Source organism: Gymnoscopelus braueri, assembly GCF_963280865.1.
Source record: "Gymnoscopelus braueri genome assembly, chromosome: 1".
Classification (NCBI taxonomy): Eukaryota; Metazoa; Chordata; class Actinopteri; order Myctophiformes; family Myctophidae; genus Gymnoscopelus; species Gymnoscopelus braueri.
Window position 1 is genome coordinate 25897504 of NC_137603.1, and position 15194 is coordinate 25912697.

At 40.4% G+C, this 15194-nt stretch overlaps 1 protein-coding gene across 1 annotated transcript in view; it reads right to left on the bottom strand.

The window, feature by feature from the left end:
• Nucleotides 1–390: 390 nt before the first annotated feature.
• The window catches only part of mettl15 (methyltransferase 15, mitochondrial 12S rRNA N4-cytidine), an 84885-nt gene continuing 70081 nt past the window's right edge, over nt 391–15194 (bottom strand). Inside the window, exons 4-6 of the mRNA XM_080446424.1 lie at nt 14311–14502; nt 8119–8297; nt 391–1715 (exon numbers count right to left, since the gene is read on the bottom strand). Of these exons, the coding sequence (XP_080302550.1) occupies nt 1279–1715; nt 8119–8297; nt 14311–14502 (808 nt within the window). The 3' untranslated portion in view covers nt 391–1278. The remainder of the gene's footprint in view (nt 1716–8118; nt 8298–14310; nt 14503–15194) is intronic.

Sequence of the window (15194 nt, forward strand, 5' to 3'; positions counted from 1 at the left end):
AGAATTGGCCTCAAAATTGACTTAAAGTACCAAAAGTAAAAGTACTCATACCCACATTCTTTTGAAGACAATTATTTGATTTTTTAGAAAATTATGTACAAGCTGCGAAGGGTTGCGAGCTTGCAGATTGGCTATTCTCAAATAGCTGAAGTACAGAACAGGGCTTTTGTATTAAGAATAAAAATCTGCAAAGTTACTAGTAACTAAGTTTTCCAATAATTGTAGTGGAGTAAAAAAGTACAATAAAAGGTTGAGTTAAGTGTCTTGCTCAGGGACAACTTGACACATTGCCGGGGCTGGGGATAAAACCTCTCTACCCATTCAGCTACGGCCGCCCCCAAATGCAGCTACAAATCAAAGGACATACAGGGGAACTACAGGCATCAGTAGTACAACTTGTTGCCTATAATGACATTTATTCATACAAAAGGTTAACTGGAAAAAAAAACTTCTTACATTTATTCATACAATAGGTTAACTGGAAAAAAAACATCTTAAAGTGGTGAATTGCATAAAGCAATCTTTATAGTACAAAACCATTGCTTGAATATACTATCTTCAATGCAGTTGTTTCTTTCAATGAGAACACTCATTGGCAGTGCATCAATAAAAACGATTAAAAGGTACCATAACTGATATTATTTGTTTTGTTAAAGTAAGTGTTAAATACCATAGCTCTATTGACTCTGATAGCAGTCTATGGAGGGTTTGTTCAGTAACAGGGCTCTCCCCATCTCTCCAGCTCTTTAGGCTAAACAGAAAATATGTTTTCAGGTCAGGATACCAATCATCCTATCAGGAGAGAAATCTCACACAGGATACAGGATAAAGCAAGCGAAATTGGAAGTGATGAAACTAAAACAAAAAAGAGCAGACAAAAATTGGAACACTAAAAAATTCAAGCTGATGAATGGGTTCTCTCTCCTGACTGGATTAAATTAATGGTGACCCACCTGAAAATGTATTGTCTGTAGAGGGAGAGACGCGACGCGCTGCATCGCGTAGTGAGCTTGTCGATCTTCTATTTTCAGCGAAAGCTTTCCCCACAATACTGATACTGGGGTTTAAGTGGTTAACAAAAACAATTACTTTGTTTTAACAAAACAAAACAAATTAGTTACACCACCTTTAAGAGTGAAACTTGGCAAGAAAAAACAAAAGCCTTACGTTTATGTTTAACACAGCAATGTATGTACTGTATGTTATAACATTTGCATTGTTTTGTCTCTTTTGAAAAAAAAACAACAACAAAAAACAATACTTTTGATTGCAGTGTAATCAGCGCCTTAGTGCTGTCCTGAGTTTGGCAGAGCGTCCTCGAGGGTTCTCTGCTACTTCTTCCGTCTGTGGAGTGACAACTCCTTTTTGTACGGAAACCCAGTGCATATTGTCCCTCCCTCCATCATCTTTGTTCTCCATCCCTTCCACCCCTGCTCTTTGCTCCCTCTGGCGGAAGCGCTGCTGAAGGAAAGTTGACAAGTCATCGTCACCCTGAAGGAAGCGTTTGACCAGTCTGTCTTCTAGTGAATGGAAAGTAAGCACACAAAGGCGGCCTCCAGGCCGCAGAATTTGCTGGGCAGCACGCAGACCAACATGAAGTTCATTCAGCTCATTGTTAACAAATATACGTAGAGCCTGGAAAGTCTTAGTGGCCACATGTGAGGGTCGCTGAAGTTGGTCTTTGCGGGCGTACAATGCAGTGGCAGGAAATGATCCTGGAGAGAGAGAGAAAGAAATGCTTAAAATGAGTGCAGTTTGTATAATTTTATTTGTGCATTTAACAACAACTTCTTACACATAGACTAATAGAATAATAATCACTTTGTAACCTGTAATAACTATTATAATCATCATTAGATTATAAAATATGCATAATTGAAATATATCACATAATCTGTCATGCTCAGTGATTGAATACAGTAAACCTTTCTAATACAAATGGCAAGTGAATGAACCTCCATTCTACTTTCCATGAAATCCAAATTGGTAACGATAGCATGCCAGGTCTGATGAGCCACCCGCTACTGTTGTACAAGTGGGTTATAGCATTGCCTTGTGGTACTGGAATTGATTACGTTTGCTTGTTAGCTTCTAGTGTCTGCTGGCCATCCCCTCGGAAGTTCAAAGAGTTCGGGGGGAACTCCTCTTGATAAACTGTGTAAAGCATTACCCTTAGTTTGGGCCAATACTGTTTGCATCATTAAAACACGAGCACATTTTCTGTTGTGCACAAGTGCCTGCCCGGCTTTGTTTAGATCCTATAGCCCAAGGAGACAGTCAAGCTGAACGTGCACTGACAGTCAGTGGACTGGTGTGGAAAAAATAGCGGATCTACAAGCTCAAAACACATTGTGACGCACTGTGCTTGTACATCCGTATTTTCGCTCTTTTTGAAAAGTATAAAATAGGACGTAAGTGGTTAAACGTTTTATTTGACATTAGTAAATGCGAGTGATAACACTTGCAATAGAGGTTATTTTGCACAACAATGAATGCAGGTGCACCTTGAGATTTTGACTTGCCCTTTGGTGAGTCTTGGACACAGTTTTAAAATCACTGGCAGTGCCATATGTGTATTAGTGAACAAAAATACGTAAATACACACAGATGCAGAAAGATAAAGTATGAGTGAAATAGACAGGGGGTGAAGGAACGGAAGACAATATGAGAGAATAAAAAAACAATTAGATAAAAAGATGTATAGTAAGACGCAGCATTTAAATGAAAAGGGGAAAGTGAGTGGTGTGGCATTTCTCTCCTCCTGCGCTCAACAGCCCTTAGTGTGACTCACCCGGCAATCAATACAATGCCTGCACAGCAAGGACCAGCCCTAGTCTAGCCTCACCAAGTCGTGCTCTCTCTCTCTCTCTCTTTCTCTCTCTAATTTATCTTTCAAAGGTCCCACAGACAGAGCCAGGGAAAGATGGCAGGGTAAAAGGAGAGAAGAGACGTGGGAGAAGACATGGGAATAGGGGTGATTAACAAGAAGAAGGAAAAAGAATGTGTGATTCCTTTAGATCGGATAAACGACTACATTCACAAGACCTATCGCGGCTACGTCTTAAGTTTCTTAAGAGAGATGGTTCAAAGCAACAGTTCCAGCTCAACTTTTATGAAATGTTGGGGAAGTGAACATGTTCTTCCACAACTAATTCTTATTCAATGGCTGTTTAGTATAACATCTGCCAATCATTTATTAGAATAGTCATCAAACATTGATCACACATAGGCCTATAACTGTTAATAAGAAAATGGTTGACAATTATTTCATCCAGTAAAACAACCGAGCCAGATGTTCTCTTGTCTACTAAATTTCAGAGCTAGGAAGTCTTGATCATTTTAGAATAAAAAATGTTCCATCTACTATACTTGGTGCCAACAAAAATGTCCTGCAAAGCTAAGTCTACAACAAGGATTCTTGCTTGAAAATAGTGGGTAAACACTGGGAAGAAAGGGTGCAGTAAGGGATTCTGTAGGGAAAGAAAGGACTACAATAATAACGGCACAAATTCCTATACATTACTTAACTTATATTATTATTATTATTATTATTATTATTATTATATTATATTGTTAGAGTGATGTTTGTGACATTGAGAAACTAGTTGTTTGTTTGTTACTTACTATTTAATGGCACTAGTTTGTGTGGTGCATTGCATCAGATCATTTTCATCTCACTATAAAATAAGAAAAGTAACATAAGTAAGTAACATTTAATAATGGAAGCATCAGCTGTTCTATAGAAAGGAGCAAATGTACAGAAGGGGTGAGGGAGGGGGACTGTCCCTAGACAGCTGTCATCAACACCTCCAGCCTCCACCCCGTACTTTGGGACCAAATAAAGGCTTGGAGGAAAGCTCATTAGGCATTATTGTAAACCCAAGCAGCAATGACGGGGGAGGGGTAGACATTGAAGTAATATATATGGAAGCTATAATAGAAACAAAACATTGCAAATGTAATACCATCTGTTTTTGTACTAGCAAGGTACCGTATGCATGTTTCATGATAACTAGATGCTGCTTAATTGTCAGCTCATTACTGAAGCTTAAGTGTAGAAAAACACAGGTTTTTAATTTATAAAAAAAAAAAAAATGTTATTGCACTACAGCTCCATGGAGACATTAGGGCATATACTGACTCGGCAGGGCGAAAAGAGCTTTGTTTTCTCTGTCTCTTCCTCTTGCTCAGCCTTGCTTCCTCTCCTGTGAATTCTTGCCTTCCGGCCAAAGGTTAAAGACCCCTGCAGCTAAAAACAATAGGTACAAATTCTCATTTGTACCTACTTCCATTCGTGCCATCAATAATGGAAGCAGGAGGAGGTAGCTATTAGTAGCTCTTATTATCTGGATCTTGTGATCATGTCTATGTCTATGTTATGTCTTGTGTATGTATGTTTACTGTGTCTTGGAGTTTCCTATCATCTGCTGTAACATAAATTGCCAAGTTTGGGACATAATAAACTTGAACTTGATATGGTCCTTCCGTTCAACACTTTGGCCCCAAAAAGACTACTGCCTGGATTGCCATGGAATTTGCAGGGCCCTTCATGCACCCCAGGCAATTAATGCTAGTGATACTGATGACCCCATGGTCTCTAGGCCAGATTTTCCACTTTCACATAAGATTCTACATTTCACAATCTAATGGGCGGTTTGCAGGATGAAACCTATTGATTTTGGTGATCCAATGGCCTTCCTTAGTGCAATTATTGCACTACAGGAAGGGATTCTTGCACTATTATTAACACATTGGGTGCCAGAATTTTATAATAACAGATTACGTTCGGTGCCAGAAATCCCACCGATGCGCTGCGTTGTGCTGTTTAAATCTGTAGACTCCACTACGAGCGATCCATGAAAAAAAATGCATGCGTGTAGGTTGCGCGATGCTCCTGGCTAAAGCCTGAAACAACAACATGTCTCACGCGAGTCACCATTGCAGAGCGATCGCGCATCGAGAATGACTCGTTTTGCCCACTGTAAAAAGTTAAGGAGGTTACAGAGGTTTTTAGCAAGGAGATGGAAGCGGATGGGAGCGAGATTTTTTGGCACGGTGATCCATCTGTCCCTTACTTCTTAGAGTGTTCATGGGTGATTCCAGGGCTGCGCTAGCCACCCCCCCCACCTGTTTTCTTTTTTTTTACTAAGGATGCCAATGTCAGTCAGTTCACACCACTTTGGTTTGGTTGTGTCCGGTGTAAGAAGAACAGGTTCTAGGGCGCCGGTAGCGAGGCTTTTCGACTATTCGCTATTCTTAAAAAAATTGTACAAGCTTCACAGGTACTTTGCGATTGCAACGGTAGACTTGTTTTGCATCGGCAAAGTAGCTGCAAACCAAATGCAAGTAAGGATAAGACTAAACATCCCTTTAAAATAATGTAGCAAGTGTTCAGATGCCTTGGAATTTGTTTACGCAAACAGTGCTTCAATTAATAGTGAGAATCCAAACCCCCAGGCCTATGCATTTTGGGTACCCGCATGAAGAGTATAAGTAGGTTTTAATCAGCCTACTGTACTGTATATCACAGGGCAAGGGTAAATGCACCCTCCTCTGGTCCACATTATCACACTAAATCACTGGTATAGAGTAGCTCGACTGCAAGCTACATGTATATCAAAACTTTTAAGACATCTGAAAGATGAGATGCAACATTCAGCTTTGTAAAAAGCAACTGGTCTCCAATGTTATTATAGTTTAGCATTTTTATTAGTTTTTCTTTTTATTTCGTTTGACTTTTTGTTTGAAATTTCAGTTTAATTCAGATTAGTTTCTAAAGAGTTTCTAAGCGGGTTTGCTAATATAGTTTAGTTTAAATGTTTTGAAAAGTTTTTTATTAGTTTTACAGTTTCGTCAGGGGCGAGATTCAACAGGGTCAGAAAAATAGCAAAAATAGCAGATGTACAAGCTCACAATGCGTCTCATCAATCGGATGATGCGTTCATGATTTTTCATTTTTTTTGTAAAATAGGCCCCTGCAAACTTTGGAAGGCAAAAATGTTTGTTTAAAATGCCAGTCATGTGTAGTAGCAAAAAAAGTATGTTTTGAAGAAAATGCTGAATGGCGGAAAATGTAGCCTATATGGCGCGTTGCATCATGATCCAAGGAATCCAGGAAAAATACATTTGTATTGTATGACCTATGGTTCAAGTGTTATAGGCCACAAAGCAGTGCCGGATTTATAGGAGTTGAGGCCCATGGGCTAGAGTAATTTTCGAGGCCCCCATTCGCGGGACACATGCACGCGCACGCAGCAAACGTGCATGCGGACCCCCCACGCACGCACGCGAAGCGGATTGGGGTTTTTTTTTTTTTTTGTTTTTGGTTTCTTTATTTCAGTTTTAGGGTTAGAAAAAAACTATTTGATCATTAAAAAAATATATATATATATATTAATATATATATATTTCTTTTTTCACCAAAACATCGGAGGCCCCCCCAGTTGGAGGCCCGTGGGCTGCAGCCCACCCTAGCCCAACGGTAAGTCCGCCCCTGCCAAAAGGTAAAGCAACCAGATATAGTGCCACCATGAGGCCGATTTGAATGGATGGAGTGTCTTCCTTGGCCTACTCGCGGCGTCTATGTAATCTTTGTCACTGCGTTCACGACTATTGCGGGGGTTGCTGAACGGGGGTGTAGAACTGAGGTGCTACATCCTCCTAAATGGCAGGTGAGCAGTAGCAAAAGACAATGTGCAATGTGTGGGGAGGATTAATTGGCATAACGACTACATTGGGAGAAAAACATTATTGGCTAAAAAAGACGTATGCTATCACTGCCAAATATTCAAATGTGAAGCCAATTCATGGAAAATGGTCGTGAAAGGAATACAGCGCTATGCATTCTGCAATAAAACATACTGTACATTCTTACTTAAAAGAAGACTGTGGCAATTTTGAGCAATAGCTTCATTTTACGACATTACAGATAACAGCATACAGCGACTATAACATGAGCTGTAAGCTTCTACGAAAGGTTTGATTGAGTGAGACAATACCTCCAAACAATAACCCAAAAAGTGATTCCTCTTATATATACACCCCCCCCCCCCCCCCCACCCAACCTTTCTTCTCTATGTCCATAGCATTTTTTCTCAGCAATATATAGTGTCACAAGCAGCTGAGCACAGACCCCCTGGGACTTACACGAGTCAGGACCTCATGGATTGATTGGAATAAACATTGGTGGTGACTCGCTATGCTCTTCAAAAGAGATCAAACAACTGCCCTCGCTCACACCTGTTCTCCCTGTGTGACGCACACACTATGTGCAATAACTATTGAAAGGACAGCTCACTCTCATTCCGGCTCAAATCTGAAGGAACGCCTTGAGAAAATGATCCACCAAGACATAAAATGTCACCCTAGCCTTATGCATGAGTGAATAATGTGTGTGTCCCTCTATATAAATAAGTGCTTGTACTTGTGTTAGGGTGTGCAAGTATGCATTTGTGAGAGAGCGGCAGAGAGAGAGAGAGAGAGAGAGAGAGAGAGAGAGAGAGATTGAGAGAGAGAGAGAGAGAGAGAGAGGGTGCTAAAGAGCGGCATGAAATGACGTAGGGTGGGAAACATATCGTCGCTGTCAGGTGGAAACCTTGTATACCAAAACTGTTACTTTTCAGAAAATGTGAAAAAAATTAGAAAAGCAGCCTATTTTGGTTATACCATTATAGGTGACACTGTCATACGACCAAATATAAAATAGGGATATCATTTAAGGAAAACATAAAAAGATGAAATATGGAGATACAAGGTTTCTGTCCCACTGTCAGCAACAATATCAAAAGAGGCAAATGGGAAGGGGGGGAGTGAAGGAGAGAACAAGGGTCATTGTATGAATGATATTCAGGTTGTTGTCAGTGCATGAGCCGCACCCCATTTCAATCTCTCTCTCTCTCTCTCTTAATTGTAACCTCATAAGAAGCTGTGGGGGACAGGCACCCAAAACAAATCCAGGAAGAGCGGATGATAGTTCAGATCACAATCTGTTGTGATTTTCGGAGGACAGACAGGTCCCATCAGGGAGACCGCCTTAATAACTCGACTCCCCGTTTTTATTTTTTTCCTTTACAGCCTCAAGAATGCTTTAGGGAATTAACGAGTATAGTAGCTAGCTACCTGCCACCACGCTAGCCAGCTGCTGTGTCCGGGTGATGGGGTAGACACTACGTGCCTCGACAATGGCTGAGGCTATTTTCCTGGCATGTCTTTCCTCTCCGTATGCAGTGAGGATGGATGCAAGAGCCTGTTGATCTAAGGCATTCACAACGTCAGCGGCGCAGGGCATGTCGGGGTACCTACGCACAAAGAAGAGACCAATTAAGCAGCTTGACGTCACACCCTTGCTGACAGCAGCGAATCCTGACACATTTCAGATACAGCTGAAAACCTATATGGTGGAGAGCTGTGGGAAGGAATGATTTGAGTGTGGTTAAGGAAAGAAAAAGGTAGCCCACGCCATAGTTAAGCCTGTCACAATTACTTGACGATTAATTGTCATACAAATAATTGTGATTAACGATTTGTGTTTTCGGCATTGAACATTGGAACAATAAATACAAAAAAAATTACATTCTATTTATAACTTACATATTTAAGAAATGACTGGATCTTCAAGCTCACAACGCGTCGCATCGTGACGCGTTGTGATCTTTTAGATCTGCTATTTACGCTATTTTTGGAAAACGATTATGACAATTATGCAAGATAATTGAGATTATCTCAAATAATTATTTACGTAATAATAACGCAATAATTGTGAGTACATAATAATTGTGACAGGCCTAACCTCCAGAACCTCAGGACATTTTGAACTAGTTTCTCATTTCCAATGACTGGAAAACTGCATAATTATTTAGTTTTTTTCATGTTTTCAATGTTTTCCAGGACGTGTCGGGACCGTGACGTTAATGAACTGAGGTTTAACACATTCATTAACACCTCAACAACAGCTTCATAACAGCTACTTGCAAAAGTCAATTTATGGAGATATATTCTTAACATAGACATCTGATGGTAGTTTGACGTTTTAACGACCCTATAGACTTATTCAACTGGACCTGAGTTGGCTCTGTAATTCAAATCTCTTTGGCAAAAACAGCCTACAAGCTCACAGCACCTTGCATTGCAACAAGTTGTGAGCTTTTAGATCTGCTACTTTTGGCTAATGTTCCCCCCGGAATATTGATGCTGGGGTTAAGTGGTTAAGTTAGTAAACTGGACCTGAGTTGGCTCTGTACTTGGACCGATTCTTTTCAGTCTACACCAAATCTCTTCCCCCCAGAATATGGAAGCTGGAGTTTAGTGATGGTGCTTCTGAAACTTTTGATGGTACTATGCATAATAGTGTCAAGTGATGTACTGAATAATTTACTGTAAAATTGGTAAACGATGAACTGCTTTCAATGTATTGTCCTATATTCCAAGTACATTACAAAATGAAACCGTAAAGTACACATTCATTTTTGAGAGTAAAGACTGGAACATTTGCTCACTAAATCTGATTACTCGCCTATGTAACAATCAAACTGTCCGTCTAGGAATAGTGGAACAATCTCTGTTTATTTGAAAAGCTCATGTCAAATCAGTATCAACATCCTCTAGAATGGAAAGATTGATGGGAGGAGAGTAATAGTCCTTGTAATGTGCATGCATTAAGTGATGGGGATACATTTTCCTGCTTGACTTTTTTTCTTTTTGTTGCAATTGACAGAAGGAGCATATAATTGCAACCACACATTATTACGTTTTCACAATAACACTGGAAGTGAACAAAAAAGCTGGACAGACAGGACAATTATAGGGTAAACAAAAAACTGATATTTTTCTTCATATTGACATCTCACAATGCTGGGGGGAAAAAAACAATATCAATCTATAATCTCTGTAGAAGGAGCAATTTCCCCAAATGATCCTTCCTGCCACTGGGTTATTTAGCAAATAGTCACATCTGAACTTTGATATACTGCAAAAATGCTGTGAAGAAAAATGGATAAAGAGACTTGTCATGTTTATAGGTACAGTAATAAACTTGAATATGTGGGGGGGGGGGGGGGTCCTGGCTGTGAAAAGGGTAGTGGTGCTGTAACTCATTCATCATTTGCCTTTTAAACTTCACTCATCCAAGTATAAATGGCAACATGAACACCTCATCTATGAAGAAAAAAATATCATAAAAGAAAAGGCTGTGGTCATATAATTTCTGTTAAAGACCATTTTCATCACTTAGGACCGGCCTCAGGATGTTATCCTGTGGATCTATTATTTCTCAAGCAGATTGTGTTCAAGTTTGATGGCACGTTTAAATTTGCTGAAGTGCTGTTGCAGTTGTTCCACTGAGACCTTTTGTGGAAGCTTCTGAAAGTTATTAAGTAGGATTATATTTGTCCAGGTGATGGCCCTTGTCTGGCAGGGGATTTGTGTTGTCACACCTTTACTAGCAGGGCTTGTTGAGGTGGGTGTAGTATGTGTGTGGAGGTCACGGGGAAGCATTAGTAACTCATAAGAGGCCTCTTTGAAGAGTCTGTTGGCAGAGGTTATTGCCTTAAAGTCTTGATCTCTACTTTCCTAGTGTATTGTTTTCTGCAGCAGCACTTGGATTCTGACAGAAGTTTTGAGTGTGTTGTTTGAGTGTGTCGTTTGCTACACTAGGTGGATATGAACCTGGAAATCAGGTCTTATCGGCTCTGCACACCTCAGGGTTATGAGACACACATGCCAAGTTTGAGACAAGTCCGAGTTATGCCAGGGCCAAATCTTGTGCCCGAGGCGCGTGTGCACACACGCACACACACACAGTGAATTACAGTATAGATTGATAAGCACTCATAAGTACTCGTAATGCAATCATAACACATAAAGCCTTTATTTACACTTTAGGCATTTAGCAGACTTACAGTAAGCAAGGAAAACACAAGGTAATACATCAAATGCATTGAAATAGTCATCTAGGATCATAGGTAAACCAAGAACCTATCATCAGTCTTAACAGTATAATATCAAAATAATGACTTATAAGGTCAAATATCATAATAATAGAGCTGTAATACATAATAATTGTATTATGCATTATCACAGTTATAATGCATTCTAGTGTGATTATAAGTCACTATACTGTAAGTGGCCATTGGATGGCCACTTAAAACAAAAAAGGGCATTCAATTTATGCAACAACACACAGAAGGTTTCTGCCTACACCTTCAGGAAAGTAATTCCTTAAAGCACACAATTAAAATGTCTTATAATCACACTATAATGCATTAACAGTCATTGTATTACATTATACAATTATCATCAATATTACAACAATGAAAATTATAATAAACTATGCAATACTTACCGCATAAGTCAGGATAAGATGCTCCATAATGTGATTGTATTGTTATAATAAAGCATTCTTCTTCATATCAACGATAATACATAAGCATGGATGTTCAGAATGTTTGGCAAATTATAGTACCTAATGGTGTACAGTGCATGAACATGTGTATTGAAAAACTCAAGAATGCACACTCTTATATGCATTTAGCCATATGTCCACTTGGCTCATCATGATTATGCCATGACGAATCAATCGTCTCCCTATATGGACATCCACAACATCTATGTCTATGGTGTACATGACGTCCATCTATCCGAGTTCGTTCATGACACCAGTCCCGATTGTGTCGGTCTATGGATGCCTGTCTCTAAGCCAACCATGTTCAGTCCAGTGGAACCGTTAGGCAGGTTAAGGTTTCTCTCTCGGCTTCTTTCACACAGTATGATATGCGATTGTGTAGATTATGGTCCCATTCATTTCAAAATTGATGATAAAGCAAGGGTATGCTTTTGGGGCTTGTGATTGGGTTCTACTGAGCGAACACCCACCCCTCGCTCCCCTTTAAACGAATAGCACACTGTTTCCAGGTTGCACTGACAGGCTTCAAAACAGATCTGTAGAAAGCAGTGGTAGCAGTGGTGTAAAGTAACAAAAGTACATTTACTTAAGTACTGTACTTAAGTACACTTTTGAGGTATTTTTTACATTACTGGAGTATTTCCAATTTTCTGTACTTTCACTTCTACTTCACTACATCTCAGAGGCAAATATTATACTTTCACTCCACCACAATTATTTGAAAACTTTAGTTACTTGTTACTTTCGGCCAATTGAAAATAGCCGATCTACAAGCTCACAATGCCTTGCGATGCGACGCATTGTGAGCTTGTAGATCTGCTATTTTCAAAAGATCTTTTAATACATTTTATACATTTGAAAACTTGTGAGACGGGACATTCTTCATAATGAGTACATTCTACTTTTGGTACTTTAAGTACATTTTGATTACAATACTTTTGTACTTTTACTCAAGTACATTTTTTATTCCGGACTTTTACTTTGTGAGTACTTTTTCCACCACTGGTAGAAAGCAATGGGCGACGGTCACGGTCCCTTTGTCCTTATTTCTTTACAGTCTATGTTTATACCTGGCAAGCCAGGTGAATGCAACAACTTTCCTGATACGATAGAAATAGTACTGTATAACACGAGTACCAAGAAACCAGGGTTGGAAATCACTGCACTTAATCTTAACCATATAAATGAATTGCTCATATGCTAAATACAGTCTTGTGGACCTCAGTAGGACTGATGTGTGTTATTAGTGTTCCCCTGAGTTTTCTTAAAGAGATGTTGTTGGGTCAGAGCGGGCCGACAGAGGTCTAGGAGTAGAGTCTTCACAGGGTTAGACAGTGGCGTAGCGTAGTAACGGCGGGCCCTGATGCAAGTATTTTGGACCATCCTCAGTGCACGCGACCCCGCGAGAGAGTGTGTGAGAGAGAGAGAGAAAGAGAGCCTGTTTACCACCGTGGGTAGGAGTGGGCCCACTCCAACCCCGGGCCCTGATACGACTGCATCCCCTATACCTACGCCATGGGGTTGGAGGCTGGCATTTCTCCAGGGGCAGAGTCCGGTGTGGGTTGCTCATGAGTCATTTTCAGTAGAACTCTGTGGAGGCTCCGTCTCATCCTCCTGGGGGTAGAGCTCAGGGTAGTGTTGAAGACACTCCTGCAGGGCGTTGAACTGCTCCAGGCAGTCGGATCCCTTCACTTCCTCTTTGCTGTAGTGGCAGCAGGAGAAGGCTTCCCTTAATTGAGTCCCACAGGGACCACTAGCCATCCCACCTAAGCAGGGGCAGTTCCAGTTGATTTCACCACTGGGGAGAATCAGACCTTCATATGGGTCACTTGGATCCTTGTCCACACGCTCAGCATTGCTCAGTGCTGCGTGGTCCTCCTTGGTGATGATTCGGTCCTTACCTTCCTCCCTGACCGATGGCATTTCTTCAAGTTGTGACTGGTTCATTCCACCCTTTAGCATCACTGTGAGCTCACAGGCACAGCCTTGTAATATCCAACGTTGTTTCTCTCTCTTTGCTAGAACACTTTATACTCTCTGATGGAGTTGCTGATATCATTATCATGTCCGAATATGGAAACCTGGTTTGACCGTTATGCCCAAATATGGAGTCCGATATGCTCACCCTAACCTCTTGAGTCACCATGGCGATCTAATGTGGCCGATCCAGTGACATGAAATCCTCTAACAGACATGTTTACCAATCCTAGAGCGAAAAAGCGTCTTTTATTTATTCGGGCCGAGTCCGAATTTTGCGTATATTCGCTTAATCGCCGGTGTGTAATGACCTTAAGAGTGAAGTAAATCAACTTAGATTTCTAAATGATTTAGTACACATTTTACAGAGAAACTTGAATTTTCGTTTTATTCCATTTATTGCAATTATATTTTCTGTTGTATTAGGTCTAGAATTTGTATTGTTTTTCATTTACCTTAGATTATTTTTAACACTCTTGAAATATATCATTAATATTATTGTTATTATTATTATGCTGATTAAGATTATTTTCACAAAAATGTTGTGTCCGTTATCTTTCAGAAACTGTAACAACTATGTTGTTAGCTTGAGGCTTGTACAATCTGTAGTTAAAAAAGCTAACGTGAATAATGTGAAAAAAGCTGCATTTTGGTTAAATAAAGAGAAAATACTTAGCTAGCTCATCCCATATAAATTAGTTACAAGCGTCAGGTGAAGATAAATAACAAATTAAAATTCAAAGGCTCTTAAGAGTATTTTCAGTCATATCAGATAAACATATTTGGCTAGCCCTTTTCTGGGGTAGCCAAAACCATTTTTATGTGAGTGCACTATTAGTTATTCAACTGAGAACCAATAGATCACAATATGTTATGGAACACAGTACTACTGATTCAACGGAGAACCAATAGATCACATGATGTGGAACACTTACCTGGCTCCATCCATCCTCATATCCAAGGGTCCGTCCTTGCTGAGTGAGAAGCCCCTCTCTGGCTGATCCATCTGCATGGAGGAGCAGCCTGCATCTAGGAGGACAGCATCAACACTACCTGGTTCTATCTTCAACTTAGGCAGCAGGGCCTCAAGTTCACTGAAACGGCCAAGGATTGGTTTCACTCGATCACTGAAGGAAGCATTTGGGGGAGGGAAAGGATGAACGAAGAAAAGAGAGAGACATCGGCTCTAGTTAATTTTCTTAATGTAATATTGCAAACAAAACCACATCTTGAGCCCATGTTTCTTACTTATAATTTTTATCCCTCGATTTTTGTAACCCTTTTTTTCACCCGGTGCCAATTTGCTAAGTGATCCTGGGCACTACACTCCCCCCACCAGCCTAGGGAGGCCAGGGCCGAGCTCATGCCTCCTTCAATGCATGAGAGCCAACTGACCTTCTTGTCACCTGACAGGGGGGAGTTTCCCTGGTTGGACGTAGCGCGTGGAAGGAACAAGTTATTCCAACCAGTTTCCTTCCCCTCCATCAGGCGCCCTGGCTGACCAGGGGGAGGCAGTATAGTGACCAGGATTACTACATGTTTTTGTGAGGGTATTAACTACCCTAGGAGACACGGGGAGAACATGCAAACTCCACACAGAAAGGCCCTTTCGCCAACCCCACCTAGGGTATGGGCGCTTTGAGCCCATGTTTCTGATATAAATGTCATCTATGATGACATGATTCAATTGTGGACTGCACAGAGGATCTGCGTGCATAGCCAAGCACTCAAGATTTTGTAACAACAAGCACATACTGTATACCGCATTGCCATGATTGACTGGCTCTTAGTAGTACAGTAGACAACTCAATATTTAATA